The sequence below is a fragment of the Leuresthes tenuis genome, unplaced genomic scaffold, assembly GCF_036924035.1.
Source record: "Leuresthes tenuis unplaced genomic scaffold, fLeuTen1.0.hap1 SCAF_16, whole genome shotgun sequence".
Classification (NCBI taxonomy): domain Eukaryota; kingdom Metazoa; phylum Chordata; class Actinopteri; order Atheriniformes; family Atherinopsidae; genus Leuresthes; species Leuresthes tenuis.
The window spans coordinates 31040299-31059171 of NW_027325370.1; the positions used below are offsets into that span (position 1 = coordinate 31040299).

The following is an 18873-nucleotide window of genomic DNA, read 5'->3' on the forward strand; positions in this document are numbered from 1 at the left end:
TGGAGAGGAGGTCTGAGTTTGACTGTTTAGGAGGATTTGTGAGTTTTTCAACCATAGCGAACAGAGTTACGAGAATTGTTGGCATTCTTATTAATCATTTCAGATAAATGCAGCTCTCTGGCCTTGCACAGCACATTGTTATAATTATGCAGACTTTGTTTGTACAGCTTATAGTGAATCTAAAGCTTTGTTTTCCTCCACTTACGTTCAGCTTTCCTCCATTCTCTTTTCCGGTTTTTGACCGTTGTGGTGTTTCTCCATGGTGTTTTCTGTTTGCTCAAGGTGCTCTTGATTCTTATCGGTGCAACAGCTTCCATTACATTCAAAATTCTTAAGTTGAAATGATCCAGCAGTCCGTCAACCGACTGTGCGCTCTTTGTTGGTGACATAGCTATGGCCTCCCTAAACTGAGCACTTGTTTTCTCATTAATGTACCTCTTCTTAACTGAGGAGCTGGTTGTTTGTGATCAATAAATCAAATAAAATACAGAAATGGTCAGACAAGGCAAAATCAATAAGCACAACAGAAGAAATACCAACACCTTTAGATATGACCAGGTCCAGAGTGTGACCTCAAAGGTAGGTCGGTTCTGTTACATGTTGCCACAAACCAAAATGTTCCCTGCACTCAGCCTCTTGTCCATCATTGAAACACCCGACATCTGCAGAGTAATTAGAGTATTTCTGGACATGATGGGGCTCTGAGTTGTACTGTGAGAGTACAGTCCTCTGTGGTGCAAATCAGAAAAATGGCATAATTTGCTATCCTTTTCTATTACCAACCCAATATAATATGAATTACTTCACAACCAGGCAGGACAAGAGACTTCCAGGCCTGTGAAATTAGATAGATATGGATTGGAGATATGGAGTCTATACAGTCTTCCATCCTGGCAGAAGGAAGTTTAAACTATAAACTAGTTCATAAGTTTAAACTATAAATTATAATACATAAACACAAACTAAACAAGAAAGTTTACAACTTTTAAAAAATGAACACTGATTAGGATCGTAGTTGGCCCTGACCTACCTGTCCTCCCAAATATGTGACAGTTGCTTTTCCAAAATCGTACATGGCTAAGCCGTGTGAATGCTTCTATTAATACTGCTATGTGTTCTTCCCAGGTGGTACTATATATGATGAGGTCATCCAAGTATGCATTACATCTTGTAATACTAGACAGAACAGTATTTACCAAACGCTGGAAGGTGCAGCTGTAGAGGACCTGAAATGGAATGGGCCAATCCCTGACAGGCATTGGGTGATGAACCAGTCCCGGATGGGTAACCACACAGCTGCTGAACAGTATCAAATCTCCAATTCCTAGCTGGTTATTCTCTGTTATTCTTCAGTGTGATAGAAACTGGAGCGTGATCACTGATAGTGATGGGGTGGATTTTGGTGTCTGAAATATCACTAATCAAGGAACTGCTGACTAAGAAATAATCCATTCTTGAATATGAGTGTTGTACCGGTGAGAAGAAGGTGTATTCTCTAAGAGTGGGGAGGTGGGAGCGCCAAGCATCACAAAGACTAAAATCATTCATATACTGTTTAACAGTATTTGTGGACTGCTAGTTCCGCTGACTTCCTGAAGTACTGAGTCTGTCTACTCCTGAGTCAGAAACCATGTTAAAGTCCCCTCCTATGATGAGTGTGTTATCTGAGTGATCAGAGAGTGAAGTAAGGAGTGAAAAAATGAGGGGTCATCAACATTTGGACCATATATAATTGCAATGCATAAATTCATATTTTGGATAGATAAATTAACTATTAGAAATCTACCTTCTGGATCTATAACTGTGTTGTTTACGGTGAAATTTACTCTTCTACCTATCAGAATGGCTACACCTCTTTGTCTGGAGTTGTAACAGGCTGAGCACACATGAGGAAACTGTGCTGTGGTGAGAACATCAGCTGCAGTCTTTGATAAATGAATCTCCTGTAATAAAACAATGTCTGCCTGTAAATCCTTCAATTTATTGGAGATTTTTAATCTCTTCTCCCTGGACCCAGCTCCATGCACATTCCATGAAATAAACCTTAGCGTGGACATGTTCAGACTAAGTCGAGAGTGCTGGATACTTGCTAAAAAAAGTGTGCGTCCGTGTGCACATATGCGTGCGTACACGTGTGATTGAGTGTTGTGTGTGCAAGCATGTGTGTGTGTGTGTCAGCTACCTCTATGTTGACCGTTTGTGTGTGCACTTATGTTTATGAGTGTGTGCGCCGTTTGCTACTATGTGCACGCTCAATGTGCCGTGTATGTTAACATTAATATAACGTACTAAGATGGAAGTTGGGGAATGGAGACAGAAGAGAAAAACAGTGCAAAAGAGTAGAAGTGTGAGATAGAAAAGGCCCAGAACAAACCCAAATGAACCAGAATCACCTGCATACAATAACATTCTGTGCTTGGACACCGCCAGTGATTTTTCTACTTTGCCTTAACAGTTCACTGTGAATTAAGTAGAATATTTCAGATTTATGTATGTATCAACGATAGTGACATGATTTACAGAAGTGAGCAACTTCACATCACCTGGAGTAGAGCCAAGGAGCGGAGTTCTGATACAATAGAGCTGCCCTTTGACGAATCATTTATTCACCGTGGCTCCACGGGAGCCTCCTTCCATGAGCTTTTTCCAGTTGCGTCTTTCCAGGATTTATTTTGGAAACTGGTTGTTCAGAGATGCAGAGGGACATATTTAACTACTGATAAAAGATCCTGGATGTATTTCCTCATGTATATTTATGCTTCAGGTCTATTGCTCAGCAACATTGTCTGTGAGATGACAGGGACATGGCCTGATACTAACCACACACTGGGTCTATAGAATGAACCTCTGAGGTCAGGTTGCTTTGGCAGGAGTGGCGGCTCAGAGTTGGTATGAGCCAGGAAAGGAGACATAAAAAGTTTTTAATGAGACCTTTTTTGAGTTGATGTGGGATTGGTGTGCTTACAACCAGTTTAGGATTTTCCGGTGGTTTATTATCAACTGCCCTGTCCTGACCGGGTAACTGATAAATCTCAATTGCCAAATCTTCTCAGTATCTCTAATAGATTTATTTGTAAAAGTGAATAAAAGTTATGGCACCAGACTAATCTGTGGGTATATTCTTTGTCTCAGATGTCCCACCCCAGGCTGTGATGGAAGTGGGCACATCACTGGCAATTATGCATCACATCGAAGGTAAGACCCAGGGTGTGTCCAATGCAGCAGGCTTAGTGTCTTAGAAAAGAAAATTATTATTATTAAGAATAATAATGTTCATCGTAGTAGTGAGAGAGACCGTCGTCTCTGCCCTGTCTCAATGTTTAGAGACCATCTGAAGCCTTTTTTGCTGACAAGGATCTATATGACATATAGATTCTAAGCAGTAGGACAATCTTTCCTAGAAACTGACCTCATAACACTAGAAATATTAGAATCGCTACATAAATGACTGAAGTTCCATGCTATGAGAGCCACCACTGTGTCGAAGGCTCCTCGGGTCACCATAGGTTAATAGAATGTTAACGTAAAGTGTGTCTACTGCCACTATCTTTTAGTTGATCTGTTAGTGTCAGAAATATTTTCAGATTACTCATATGACTGTAGGTGTGACAGTACAGTAAAAAAAAGTACCTTTGCAGTCGCAGTTACCAACACACAGACCAGCTCAGACACTGCAGCACCTCATGCCACCTGGACAGGGAACTCTAAACTTTCTGTATCTTCTGTCTGACCTGTTCTTCGAACTGAAGAGGCCTTTCAGAGCAAAAGCGAACAGTAATCCAACAGATTACTTAATTGCTACCATAATCTAATCTGAATTACTCAAATGACATTTCATGTGCATTTTCTTTGTTAATAGTTTTTTCCCTTACTCCACAGATAACACTTTACATTAACTCTTTTCCTCCCTGTCTGTGCAACTTAATCCTGTCCTGGCTCTTTAGTTTGGTTCAGTTTCTGGCTCACTCCTTCAACTGTTCACGGACAGTCTGTTGTCAATATACTTCTCTGACATTCTCTTTCTAATCTTCCAGTCTGTCAGGCTGTCCTCTTGCTGATAAATCACTTCGGACCCTCATGGCTGCCCATACAGCTGAACTGAAGTATGTGTGTTTTCTCCTGACTCTCATCTTCGACATGTTCACTGAATGCTCTGCAGCGCCAGCTCTGTCCATGCTCTCCCCTTGATATAATAACACTGTCAAATATGAATATAGAATGCTCCAAATCAATCCAAACTGATGTCCAGTTGTAAACAAAAAAACAAGAATCCCAAAGTATTTACTGAGGATGCTGCAGTTTCCTTATGTCAGACTTTGAGCTGAAAGACTGTCTGTGTGTGTCTCAGGTGTCCGACTCCAGGCTGTGACGGATCAGGACACATCACTGGAAACTATGCTTCACACAGAAGGTAGGAGCTCTTTTCTGAACCACATGTTTAATCATGGATATGGTCCTGGACTCATTTTCCTTATTGTTTTGTTGTTTTGGTATGCTAATGCTAATGCTAATGCTAAAGATAAGTAAATCATATAAACCAACAACTGATCTCAATCTATGGACAATGACACAATAAAAGTGTCAAAGACAAATTCAAAGTTATTGATGTCTCAGGCAACACTATGAGCTTTAAGATGTACTGTGAAGCCAATAACTGAATACTCCAGAACAGGGCTGAGCAATTTTACTGATACCGCGATATATATCGATATTTTGTTTCCTGATAAAGTATCAACTTTTCAGCCGCAAGTATCAATTTATTTTTTATTTTTTTTAGCAAACTTTATTGAAAAGTCAGACGTTACAATTAGTGAAAACACGGAACATTAACATAATACAAAACAACACCGGGGGGTCACATTGTACAAAACAGTGATAAATTAGTGATAAAAATGTTATATAAAGTGCATAGCTCAGTGGATTTGATGGCTTTTCTGTTTATAGAATGTAGGATTGTTGTAATGTATTGTTTGAGCTCCAAATCCAAATGATCTTTATAATTATATAATTATATAATCACAAACCATCTTTTTAAATTTTTGAGTATTTAGCAAGTAAAACAAGCAGGTTGATGATGTAATATTCACAACATAAACATGAGTCTGCGTACGTTGAAGACACGGTTGTGACGTGTTTGTTAGTTTCCGTTTGTCTGGCGGTGTTGTCCTTTCAGTTCAAAGGACGGACCACCAGTCCAATCAGCAACGCTGTCCCTTTAAAATCTTTCAGAAAATTATGTGTATTAAATCGTATTGAATGGAATCGTATAAAATTTTATCGAATCGTTGGTTGAATGCAGCGTATTGTATCGTATCGTGAAATTAGTGTATCGCTACAGCCCTAATCCAGAAGTAGTTTTATTTTGATTTAATGTCATTTTGAATCACACAATGAAGGACTATTGTAGGAATACTATTTCACAGCTTTCCCTAAAGAAGTGTTGATTTCTCATCTGTGTTCCTCTACCAGTTTGTCTGGATGCCCGCGAGCCAAGAAAGGTGGAGTCAAATCAACACCTACCAAGGATGACAAGGAAGACTCTGAGCTATTGAAGTGAGCAACTGTCACTCATTTGCTCTCATCAGACAAGAATCCATGTATAATGTTAAATGGGTACAGATTAACTCAATTTTCTTAAAGTGGATGTTGATAATCAGAAGAGAATAAATCATGTTGTCAATGGTGTCTTCCTGACCTTGTTTTACACCACCTGTGGAAACTAAATTGATTTGCACATTACAGGTAAGTTGTTGTAAGCCTACATTTTCTGTACAAAGTCTAGATCAGAGGGTCTGAAACAAGACACCTCCCTGAGGACAATTGATCCTCTTTGTACCCATCTTGTGTTTGCCTCTTGTCTTCTCCATCCCCAGTGAGACTTTAATCCAACCAGACAGACTGTTTTCTACTTTTCTCCAGGTGTCCTGTTCCTGGCTGTGACAGCCTTGGCCATATCAGTGGGAAGTACGCCACTCACCGCAGTGCTTATGGCTGTCCACTGGCAGCACGCCGGCAGAGGGAGGGTCTTCTTAATGGCACTCCTTTCTCCTGGAAGGCCTTCAAAACCGAAGGTCCAACATGCCCAACGCCAGGCTGTGATGGCTCTGGTCATGCAAACGGGAGTTTCCTGACACACCGCAGGTATCCTGAACATAATAAACAATGTTCTCTCAAGCTTTGTGTACAGTTTAATCTAAAGTGCTGAAAATGTGAAAACAAGAAAAAGGACCACATGCAAATTATTCCTCAATAGTGAATACTGGTCCAAAACTAATACAGCACTATGCCCTCTATATATTACTATATAGCACTATTCTTTTTCTATAATTGCTCGCTGACAAATATATTGGAGAAAATGTGGGATTCCGTAATTTGCCCCAGAACATTTTGGCCCTGAGGATGAGGAAAACTACAGTGGCAAACATATAGTGGTTTATTATTCAATGTGTCTGGCACAGTAAGGCTGTCAGCACTCTGATCGTATTGGTTACTGCAGCATTTGACTTTCTGTGTCAAAATACAGCCTCACTGAACAACAGCATCATCAGAAATGATAAAGGTTCTAAGATGGTGCTCACTAAATGCTCACAAAAAAATAGTTAAAACGCATCTGTTCCAACTGATGCTTGCAAGGACCATACTTGAAAAATATTTCAAATTAAACATTTTATGATAATACAACTTAGTATCCAGTTTTGTCTGCAGGACAGAATAGAAGCCATGCTCAGAATGTAAGGTGGAAAATAATGTTAGTTAGGATGAATGGCATTGGCAGTGGCTTACAAATCATTCATGTTCTGTATATTTATATATTTACACATTCATGTTCTAAATATATATATATAAAACACTTGCCCATCTTTGTAGGCGGTACCCCATCTTTCAAGCTCAAGTCCTGGGAGCTTGAGGTTTCTAAGCAGTATCTTAGCTGTGCTCTTTTGGACAGAGATCTCTGATGTTGTTCTTGGGATCTGTTGGAACCACCGAGGGTCACAGCCCCAAGTACTCCAGTTACCACGGATACCACTGTTTCCTTTAATTCCCACATCTTTTCAACTTCCTCCTTCAGTCCTTGGTATTTTTCAAGGTTCTCCAAGGTGTTCCTTCTTGTTGATGTTGCTGTCACTTGGAATTGCTTCATCAGTCACAAGTGCCTTCTTCCGTCCGGTTGGTTAGCCATCACCAGTTTATCAGTCTGGGTCAGGAAGTCCTACAGGACTGTGATTCTCCACCACCTTTGGAGGTATTTCCTACTTCCACTTTGGGACTTCCAACCCATACTCAGCACAGATGTTCCCATACACTATGGTTATGGCGTTCCATGTATGCCGTGCCTGCCTGCGACGTGCACCCCGCTATTATGCGCTGGACTGTCTCAGAGGCCTCTTTGCACATCCTACACCTAAAGTCCTGTCTGGTGTGGTAGACCCCTGCCTTTCTTGCTCTTATGCTCAGGGCCTGTTCTTGAGCTGCCATGATTAGTGCCTCTGTACTGTCTCTCAAACCAGCCTTTTCTAGCCACTGATGGGACTTTTCTATATCAGCCACTTCTTCAATCTGTCAGTGGTACATACCTTACAGAGGAGCAGTTCATCACTGTGGGCCATCTTCCAGGTGTATTCTTGGATTCTATTTTTTGTTGTTTCATCCTGAATAGTGGCTCTGACACTCACAAGCTGCCGACCTCCCTCCTTCTGCTTAGTGTACAATCTCAGAGTGCTGGACTTAGGGTGAACCCTTCATGCATTGTAAGGAGCTTTCTTGTCTCGATATCAGTGGCTTCCATCTTTGCCTTTGGCCAGGTTATTATACCAGCAAGGTATCTGATAACTGGCAGGGCATAGGTGTTGATGGCTCAGACTTTGTTCTTACTATTCAGCTGACTCTTCAGGACCTACCTTACTCTTTGTAGATACTTGGCTGTGTCTGACCTCCTCGTGGCCTCCTCATGGTTGCCATTTGCCTGTGGGATCCAAGGTATCTGAAACTGCCCTCCATATTTGCTACAGTGCCTTCTGGTAGTTCAGTTGGGATCACCTTGCCTCTGTTTGTATAATTTGGCTGCCTTTATCTAATTCCAAATTACATCTGATTTCCTTGCTGTATATCCTTGTGAGGTGTATCAATGAGTAGATGTCTTGCTCAGTACTGACATACAGCTTCATGTCATCATTGTAGAGTGGTTATGGTTGCTCCAGTTTGGATCCAGTATCCATTGCCACTCTTCAGGCCTATGCAGAACAGCAAAGGGGACAGAACATCTGCTTGGTAGATATGTTACTTGTGCATTTGGCATTTGGAATTGGCTTCCATGTGTGTGGCATTGAGTCACTGGCTTTCTTGTAGTTAATCCAAGCGATGCACAGATTTGTATGTCTCCTCAGGTGTTACTTCCCAGTCCCCTCTGGGCCAGACTCATGTATTGAGCTTGTGTCTACTCATCTTATCCATTACAATGCCAGACAGGAGCTTCCATGTTTTGCAGAGGCAGGTTATTGGCTGGTTGTTGGATGGATGCTGCTCAACGTTCAAGGAGTGCAGTTAGTTTTTTTAGCCAGTAGGTGCGTATCACATCAGGGCGTAGTTCAGTCCAGCTCTTCATACTTGAGACTCTTTCTTGGATGTCTGGTACCGTGATGGTCACTAGTTCACCTCATCACCTGTTCTGGAAGGTTGCTGTGGTCAGCTCTCAGATCCACTAGCCATGGAGCATTGCTGTTATGTGGTGCTTCTCTCTCCCATATAGCCCAGTCTCAGCCCTGAGTGGGTCCAGGCTCATCTTTTTACCCTGCCACTGACCGTACACTTTGGATGTTTCAGTTGAAAATATCCTATTTATTCTTCTGGATTCAGCTTAATTCGTGTACCTTCTTAGGTGGGTAGTGTAGCGAACTCAAGTGTGGAATTTAATACAAACTTAAGATTTTAAATGACTGCAACATTCTTTTGTGGGGATGGTCAGTGTGGAAATACCAGATGGGGGATTTCTACATCAAAGAAGAGAAATTTACAACAACCTTTGCCCACAAAAGCATTTTGGGGGAGTTTTCTCAGCCCCTCTTTCCACAGACCTGTGCCATAAATTTAGGTAAATGCATTTATAGCTTAGTGCTAACTAAGCTGAACAAACAACGGACCCTCTCAGGAGAGTATTGGGGAAAACCAGAAAAGGACCCCTCCGACCCTATATGGTTCAAAGTAAACAATGGTGACAGTTTGCCCTGACTCTGACTCAAGCCAGAGACAGCCGCTGCATGGACCTCTCAAAAGGATCTCACCTAGAATCACTTTTTACTGAATCTTGAAACTGTATTAAATGTGCTTTGTATCTTTGTACAAGTTCTTTCAAGTTCTCAGTGATATCACAAGCTGCATTTTAATACCTTTTTCATGATCGTACGTGGAACGATACGGAAGCTATTATTATTTTTGGAAAATTACTAATCAGCTTATGGAGCCACATTGCCCCCGAGTGGTCCGTAGTCCTGAATAGTTAAATCCAAAATTAAGTCAACAACTTGCATATGACATGTGACATTTATATGAAATAATGCAACTATTAACCAATGCTACAGCTGTTTCTTATTGTATTCTGTGTTTAACACAGATAACAACAACTATAACACAAATAACATTGGTTGGTTCGTTATTCATACGTCATAACTTTACAGATCCATCCATCCATCCATCATCTGCCGCTTATCCGGGGGTCGGGTCGCGGGGGCAGCAGCTTGAGTAGAGAAACCCAGACGTCTCTGTCCCCGGCCACTTCCTCCAGCTCTTCCGGGGGGACCCCGAGGCGTTCCCAGGCCAGCCGAGAGACATAGTCTCTCCAGCGTGTCCTGGGTCTTCCCCGGGGTCTCCTCCCAGTGGGACGTGCCCGGAACACCTCCCCAGGGAGGCGCCCAGGGGGCATCCTAACCAGATGCCCGAGCCACCTCATCTGACTCCTCTCAATGCGGTGGAGCAGCGGTTCTACTCCGAGCCCCTCCCGGATGACTGAGCTTCTCACCCTATCTCTAAGGGAGAGCCCAGACACCCTGCGGAGGAAACCCATTTCGGCCGCTTGTATTCGCGATCTTGTTCTTTCGGTCACTACCCACAACTCGTGACCATAGGTGAGGATGGGAACGTAGATTGACCAGTAAGTAGAGAGCTTCGCCTTCTGGCTCAGCTCCCTCTTCACAACGACGGGTCGGTGCAGAGCCCGCAACACTGCAGACGCCGCACCGATCCGCCTGTCAATCTCCCGCTCCATTCGTCCCTCACTCGTGAACAAGACCCCGAGATACTTGAACTCCTCCACTTGGGGAAGGATCTCATTCCCGACCCGGAGAGAGCATTCCACCCTTTTCCGGCTGAGAACCATAGTCTCGGATTTGGAGGTGCTGATTCTCATCCCAGCCGCTTCACACTCGGCTGCGAATCGCTCCAGTGAGAGCTGAAGGTCACGGCCTGACGACGCTAACAGAACCACATCATCTGCAAAAAGCAGAGACCCGATTCTGAGGTCGCCAAATCGGACACCCTCAACGCCCTGGCTGCGCCTAGAAATTCTGTCCATAAAAGTTAGGAACAGAATCGGTGACAAAGGGCAGCCCTGACGGAGTCCAACTCTCACCGGAAACGTATCCGACTTACTGCCGGCAATGCGGACCAAACTCTGGCACCGGTCATACAGAGACCGAACGGCCCCTATCAAGGGGTCCGGCACTCCATATTCCCGGAGCACCCCCCACAGGACTCCACGAGGGACACGGTCGAACACATGTAGACTGGTTGGGCGAACTCCCATGCACCCTCCAGGATCCTGCCGAGGGTATAGAGCTGGTCCATTGTTCCACGGCCAGGACGAAAGCCACACTGCATCTCCTGAATCTGAGGCTCGATTATCCGACGGATCCTCCTCTCCAATACCCCCGAATAGACCTTACCAGGGAGGCTGAGGAGTGTGATACCCCTATAGTTGGAACACACCCTCCGGTCCCCCTTTTTAAAGAGGGGGACCACCACCCCAATCTGCCAGTCCAGAGGCACTGTCCCCGATGTCCACGCGATGCTGCAGAGGCGTGTCAGCCAAGACAGCCCTACAACATCCAGAGCCTTGAGAAACTCAGGACGGACCTCATCCACCCCCGGGGCCTTGCCACCGAGGAGCTTTTTGACCACCTCGGCAACCTCAGCCCCAGAAATGGGAGGCCCCGTCTCCGAGCTCTCCGAGTCTGCCTCTTCCGAGCACGTGTTGGTAGGATTGAGGAGTTCCTCGAAGTACTCCCCCCACCGACTCACAACATCCCTAGGTCAGCAAAGCCCCGTCCCCACTGTAAACAGTGTTGACTGTGAGCCGCTTCCCCCCCCCGAGACGCCGGATGGTGGACCAGAATCTCTTCGAGGCCGTCCGGAAATCGCTCTCCATGGTCTCACCGAACTCCTCCCAGGCCCGAGTTTTTGCCTCAGCAACCGCCGAAGCCGCGGCCCGTCTGGCCTGTCGGTACCTATCAGCTGCTTCCAGGGTCCCACTGGCCAAAAAGGCCCGATAGGACTCCTTCTTCAGCTTGACGGCTTCCCTCACCACTGGTGTCCACCAGCAGGTTCGACGGTTGCCGCCACGACAGGCACCGACCACCTTATGGCCACAACTCTGATCAGCTGCCTCGGCAATGGAGTCACGGAACATGGCCCATTCGGACTCAATGTCCCCCACCTCCCCCGGGATATGGTTGAAGCTCTGCCGGAGGTGGGAGTTAAAGCTCCTTCTGACGGGGGATTCTGACAAACGCTCCCAGCAGACCCTCACAATACGTTTGGGCCTGCCAGGTCTGATCGGCATCCTCCCCCACCAGCGGAGCCAACTCACCACCAGGTGGTGATCAGTTGACAGCTCCGCCCCTCTCTTCACCCGAGTGTCCAGGACATACGTCCGCAAGTCCGATGATACAACCACAAAGTCGATCATCGAACTACGGCCAAGGGTGTCCTGGTGCCAAGTGCACATATGGACACCCTTATGTCTGAACATGGTGTTCGTTATGGACAGTCCATGACCAGCACAGAAGTCCAACAACATAACACCACTCTGGTTCAGATCGGGGGGGCCGTTCCTCCCAATCACACCCCTCCAGGTCTCACTGTCATTGCCCACGTGAGCATTGAAGTCCCCCAGCAGAACGAGGGAGTCTCCGGTAGGAGCATTCTCCAGTGCCTCCCCCAGAGACTCCAAAAAGGGTGGGTACTCTGAACTGCTGTTTGGCGCATAGGCACAAACAACAGTCAGGACTCGTCCCCCCACCCGAAGGCAGAGGGAGGCTACCCTCTCGTTCACTGGGGTAAACCCCAATGTACTGGCACACAGCCGGGGGGCAATAAGTATGCCCACACCTGCTCTGCGCCTCTCACCACGGGCAACTCCAGAGTGGAAGAGAGTCCAACCCCTCTCAAGAGGACTGGTTCCAGAGCCCAAGCCGTGCGTCGAGGTGAGTCCGACTATATCTAGCCGGAACCGCTCAGCCTCGCGCACCAGCTCCGGCTCCTTCCCCAACAGAGAGGTGACATTCCACGTCCCAAGAGTTAGCTTCAGTAGCCGAGGATCAGACCGCCAAGGCCTCTGCCTTCGGCTGCTACCCAGCTCACATCGCACCCGACCCCCTTGGCCCCTCCCACGGGTGGTGAGCCCGTCGGAAGGGGGACCCACGTCATCATTTCGGGCTATGCCCGACCGAGCCCCATGGGCACAGGCCCGGCCACCAGGCGCCCGCTGCCGGGCCCCACCCCCGGGCCTGGCTCCGGGGGGAGGCCCCGGTGTCCCATATCCGGGCAAGGGATCACGAGGTCCAAATTTTTTGTTCATCATAAGGAGTCTTTTGAGCTGTTCTTTGTCTGGTCCCTCATCTAGGATCTGTTTGCCTTCGGTGACCCTACCAGGGGCTTAAAGCCCCGGGCAACATAGCTCCCAGACTCATTGGGGCACGCAAACTCCCCCACCACGATAAGGTGACAGCTCAGGAGGGAGATATCCATCTGAATTTTGAGACTCATAACCATCATGTTATGTTATGTTATGTTATGTTATGTTATGTTATGTTATGTTATGTTATGTTGTTTTTTATGTCTTTATATCCTAAGTTTATGCTATATCTTTACCCTTTATATCTTAACAAGTTATGGTGTTTTTATCCTCTGAACAAATGTTTATGAGACGGAGGAATGCAGGAGTCGAATTCCTTTGACGCAAACCTCCTTGCAGGTCGCCTTACAAAATACGCCCAGGCAGACGTCACAACAGTTTCAGGCATACCATTGGCTGAAAGTGTAGCGTAGGCCTACGTCATGCCCCGCCTCCGCGAATCAAACTCCGGAAACCGCGAGGAAAAGTCAGTCATGGCATAAGCTCGCATAAGTTCTTGAACAAAATATGGACGGAATATTGAAAGAGAATATTGAAGGTCCAGATCAGTAGAGAAGATGAAGAGCAGAGAGCTCTAATTGATGGAATGAGAGTCTGGCGGAGAGTCTTTGAAAATGGCAGGAGAGGAAGATGAGATGGAAGAAGAAGGTCCGAACAGAGACAGAAAGAGAAGAATGTAGTAGAAAGACACATTTTGCGTTTTTGTTCGTCCGTCATCCTGTCTCCTCTCTATAGCACGTTTAAAACTCTGCTGCTGCAGCATCCTCTCCTATTTTTTTATCACCAAAAGGAGCCAGCATTCAGCTTGTCAACCTTTTTGTCAATCTGTGGTGAATTTAAGTTCACCTCATCAGAGTTGATCAGCAACCAAAACCAACTCCACCCTTGGACAATTTTATCATTATTTGCGGTGAATTCAGACACACTACCCCGCTCGTCTTCAAGCTACCAGAAGGAAGGCTTATTCTCCGGCGCAGGAAAGCGACCGGTCCAGTCCCTGAAAGTCAACCACAACGAAGGCCGCGAGACGCGGAACCGAGAGAGACCCAGTGGGACCCGCTGGCGATGACCGGTGGTTCGGAGCTGACCTAACCGTAAGATCTGCCCTGTTCTTACATTTCAGACGGTATGCGGTGGGTGTCGAGAGAATTTGCTGTTAAAATGATAAACTAATCCAAGCTGTTAGCTTTTAAATTCAAATAGTAACAAAGCTCAACTATTTGAATGATTCCGGTATCCATCCATCCCCTCCCCTTAGTTCTTTTCAATTCACTAAGTGTTTCTTATATAATCATCCATATTCAAAGCATTTCTCCTGTTGTCTTAAGGTTCATGTCTTTGGTCATATCATTTTAATAAATGGTTCATATATATATATACCTATATAAAATCAACCGGCTTTGTGTATGTGTTCTTTACGTATGTGTGAGTCCAACAAAACGAGAATTCACGAGTAGCGACTATATGAGACTGGAATTTATTAGTTATTAATTAATAATTGATTACTAATTTAACATACCAGAATCGTAAGATTCTGTCTTTTTCCTTCGATTGAAGGTGGTGCCCTAAAACAAGGTAAAATAAGGACAAGGATAATATTCAGATAGTGAGAACTTTCGGATAAATCCTTATATCTTATCACATCACGCTACGTGTGTCCGCTATAAATATATATTGTTGGTGCCTCGTGTGTCAGCGATATATAATTTGGCTACAGTTGCCAGAGCTGTGAGTCGTTGTTTGGTGGTCTCCTCTTCATTGCACCTTTCTGAAGCTCTAATGCCTAATGCAAACCTTGATAATCCGGGCAAAGTCTGAGCCAGCATGGCTTCAGTTCAATGGCTCTCGCTCATATTGGTTTCAAGGTTGCTGTAGACATGCCCTGACTATATACAGTATGTAAAGAAACCTAACACACTCATGGTAAATGGCAGGATATTTTCAGCTTTGTCAGAATGCAACATGTAGGTGCTTTTTGATGCAAATCAGTTACTTCTTTCAGTCTGTCAGGTTGTCCCAGAGCATCAGCCAACAAGAAGAGAGCAAAGCTCCCTGGAGACGAGTACATAACAGCAAAGTTCAGAGCAAGTGACGGTAAGAGGACCATATTGTTTCCACTCTAATACTGTACTATATGTCTGCAAAACATTTTTATCATTCAAAATTTTAAAGGCATACTAAGAAAATGATTTCAGTCATCATTTGCAAACTCAATATTCAAATTTGGTCCCTGCTCCTCTGCTCACTAAGCAAGCCAGATGGAGCAGCAGTGGTGCTGAAACTGTCTGGAATGTTCCGTCGGCTGTACAATACAAAAAATTATAATAAATCAAAGTGATCATATTCTAAAGCACAAATATGCACCGCCACACCTTCGCACACTCAACTACAAGAGCACCAAGAGGCAAGCAAAGAAGACAAAATTCTGGTCATCCACTTTCTAAGTCTGATCAAATAACTTTTTTCTCCTCTCTTTAAGAGCCCTGAAAAGCAAGAAGTTATTACAAAACTACTAAACTACTAGACTTAAAAGAAAAATCTATATTCCCATGAGCTTTTGCATACATCAGCACAAAACATGTCACGGTCAAAACCCCATACAAGACACAAATCCTTTTGATTCTATTTAGATCATGGTGCAATGGTGTCCCGGGTCCAGACTTTTGATTGTACACTGAAATCTACCAGAGGGTAGTGGTTCAGTTAGGTGCACTTTACAAATAAATTAGACTCACTTTCTTTTTTTCATTTACCGTTCAGTGTTCATAGAGTGAAAGAATAATGGGGAGAATTATAAAATGGATGACTAACATTTTTTCCTTTACTTGACTTTCCGGGATTCCGTATTCAACACAATATGCTTCACATAGCTCCAGATTAAACTAAAATCATATAAAAACATCTTGGAACAAATCGATACAACAAAATAAAATAGTGGGACAGTTTACTAATCAATCAATAAAAACTTCACCAGAAAAATCAGGAAAGGCTCTTTAGAGTTTAGCATCTTTGACCTCTTAAACCTTGTACTTAAATCATGTCTCTGGAACAAGTAAATGTCCTCCACCAGAGGATCTCAGTGTATGTAGAGGCTCATGTTTTACGAATGGGTCAGACAAATGAGAAGGTGAAAGGCCACAAAGAGCTTTAAAAGTCAATAGTAACATCTTAAAATCACTTCTAAAAATGCTGGGTGCCACTGTAAGGAGGCTGAAATGTGGGTAATGTGCTTTCTTCTTGGTTCTTGTTAAAAATCTGGCAACCCCACCGTAAGGCACCTGATTACCAGACTGAGCCTTAATTTGTGTGTCTGAGGCTCAGCCAGAGAGCAAGGCAGAGGGAGGACAGAGCAATTTGAACAGATCACAGTATTCTGATGTTGGCCAGTGGCTTTGGCCATAGGATGCAACCCAAGCAACAAAGGAAATGCAGAGAGAAGTCAATTTGTCTGCATAGACACACACTTGTAGTAGGGGCAAATGGTCAAATTTAGAGGGATCAAAAAATATTATTTCTTTATGAGTCCATATGTTTTTTTAGGGGTCTGTTCTGTTTGATTTTACTTTAATAACATTAGAACACACTTGATGTTTTCTGCCTTTTAAAACACTGACTGGCAATACATACATCTGTAAGTGTAACCTTTATAGACATGTGTAACAGTATGTGGGTGGACTGACAGTTGTCTTTATAATATGTTTGCTAACTGTGTGTTATAACTGTCACTCAGTTTTGGACAATGATGAAGATATCAAGCAGCTCAACAAGGAGATAAATGAGCTGAATGAGTCCAACTCAGAGATGGAGGCTGACATGATGAATCTGCACACTCAGGTGAGTCTAGTTCCTCAGCTCACAGTGAGCAATACGATCTGAGACATATCCAAAAACAGAACTAAATATGGAGTAAAGCTGAATTGTGCTGCAAGTTTTTCCCATGATTAATGGTATGAAAAACTAAAATAGAGGAGCAACTTGTATTCTGTTGGTTCCAAGCTCTATAGTATTCAACAAATACTGTAGAAGCAACTCAACTGTTTGCTATAAAGTAAGAAGTAGTAAGTGGATTTCAGGCCTGATAAAGCCACTGATTTGTTACAAGGGTTAAAGCACAATTTCTCAATTGAATTTAATCAGAATGTTTGTTGGATGATGGCCATGTTTTTGGAAGGTTCCTGTTCATTTGGCATCTTATTCACTCACTAATCAGCACAGCAGCAAAACCAAACACAGCATATCAGCACAAACACCTCATACCAGCTGTCAAGCACGGTGATGGAGGGCTGATGATCGGGGCTTGTTCTGCAGCCAGAGGACCTGGGCACCTTGCAGTCATTGAGTCCACCATGAACTCCTCTGGATACCAAAGTATTCTATAGTCAAATGTGAGGCCATCTGTCCCACAGCTAAAGCTGGGCTGAAACTGGCTCATCAACAGGACAATGATCCCAAACACAGCAGCAGATCTACAGCAGAATGTGTGAAAAAGAAAAGAATCAAGGTGTTGCAATGGTCCAGTCAGAGTCCAGACCTCAGCCTGACTGAGATGCTGTGGTGGGACCTTAAGAGAGCTGTGCAGAAACCAATGCTGCAAACCTCAATGAGCTGAAGCAACGCTGGAGAGAAGAGTGGGCCAAGATTCCTCCACAACCATGAGAGAGACTGATAACGTCACACAGGAAACCATTACTGCAGCTCACTGCTGCTGAAGCTGCTGCTGAAGCTGCTGGATCAGGGGTTCACTTAGTTTTACACTCACTGCTACTGAAGCTGCTGCCAAAGCTGCTGGATCAGGGGTTCACTTAGTTTCTCACTCACTGCTGCTGAAGCTGCTGGATCAGGGGTTCACTTAGTTTCTCACTCACTGCTGCTGAAGCTGCTGGATCAGGGGTTCACTTAGTTTTACACATCCTTCCTCAACTTTTTGTCTTAGCTTTTGTTCAGTTAGTAATGACATGGTGTAATACGTTGTGTGCTGTTGTTGATCAGGTTCAGACGATTTTTTATTTTGTGTTGATATATAAAACCTTTTAAAGAGGTTGAACTTTCCTTTCCACAGGACTATGCTGCAGCCCAAAAGGGATGAGGGTTCTGTTGGTTTAAAGTGCAACCTGGAGCTTAACATGTAGGAATAAGCAGCAAAAACTAGGTTTTTGAAAGCAGCAGTGATATAGTATGGGGACAAGCAGTCAAGGTAGAACAAGTTTAACATTAAGATATGGATCCACTCGGAGTTTTGCTTTGAGATAAAAGAAAATGCAAATAAGCACGAACATGACAGACCAAATCCTCATACTTTTGAGTCTGATAGACTGGTTCAGGAGAACCAGTGGAGAACTGAGCCAGGATGCTGTTGAATTGCTAATGTTAGCCTACGTTATTTTCACAGTTCTGTAGCGTGCCAGTCATTTGTGGTTAAAAGGGGCTTGTTGTGTAAAGTGCTTTGATTTGTTGATAAGACTAGAAAAGAGCTATGTAAATGCCATCCATTTGGTCCATTTCTGAGTGTATAACGAAGTTCTAGGTGTTTTACAACTGCAATATTAAACAGGACACAAAACAGAACATAATGCTTAAAAATCTGTCAGGACTGATGGTGGCGAGAGGAGAAGGAGCCAAATGCAGACGTGATTCAGGCAGGAGGTAAAGGAAAATTAAACTTGTTTTATTAAGGAAAAGGTAACAAAAAGCGGGGTGGAGCCAGAACACCATTAAACTACATTTGTGACAAAACAAAACCTGACTGAATCTAAGTGCACGAACTAGGATCGAACAGAGAAACGAGAGCAAGGATCTGACAATGACTGAGGGAAAACAGGGAGCTCAGGTGAGTGTGTGGAACTGATGACTAGAGCAGGGATACTGAGGGAGCTAGAAGTGAGAGTGTGAAACAAGAAGCTAACATGACTTAACCAACACAAGACTACTGACCCAAGTAAATAACAAGCATGAATGTAACCATGACAACT

At 44.1% G+C, this 18873-nt stretch overlaps 1 protein-coding gene across 9 annotated transcripts in view; it reads left to right on the forward strand.

The window, feature by feature from the left end:
• Window positions 1-18873, forward strand: part of LOC140272418 (myelin transcription factor 1-like) — a 46019-nt gene that overhangs the window by 20410 nt on the left and 6736 nt on the right. For 7 of the 9 annotated variants that reach the window (XM_072367857.1, XM_072367860.1, XM_072367862.1 and 4 more), the window contains 7 exons: window positions 3133-3195; window positions 4035-4103; window positions 4349-4411; window positions 5470-5553; window positions 5920-6141; window positions 14907-14998; window positions 16635-16738. In XM_072367857.1, coding sequence (XP_072223958.1) covers window positions 3133-3195; window positions 4035-4103; window positions 4349-4411; window positions 5470-5553; window positions 5920-6141; window positions 14907-14998; window positions 16635-16738 — 697 coding nt within the window. The remainder of the gene's footprint in view (window positions 1-3132; window positions 3196-4034; window positions 4104-4348; window positions 4412-5469; window positions 5554-5919; window positions 6142-14906; window positions 14999-16634; window positions 16739-18873) is intronic. The other 2 variants (XM_072367861.1, XM_072367865.1) reach the window with 2 other exon arrangements.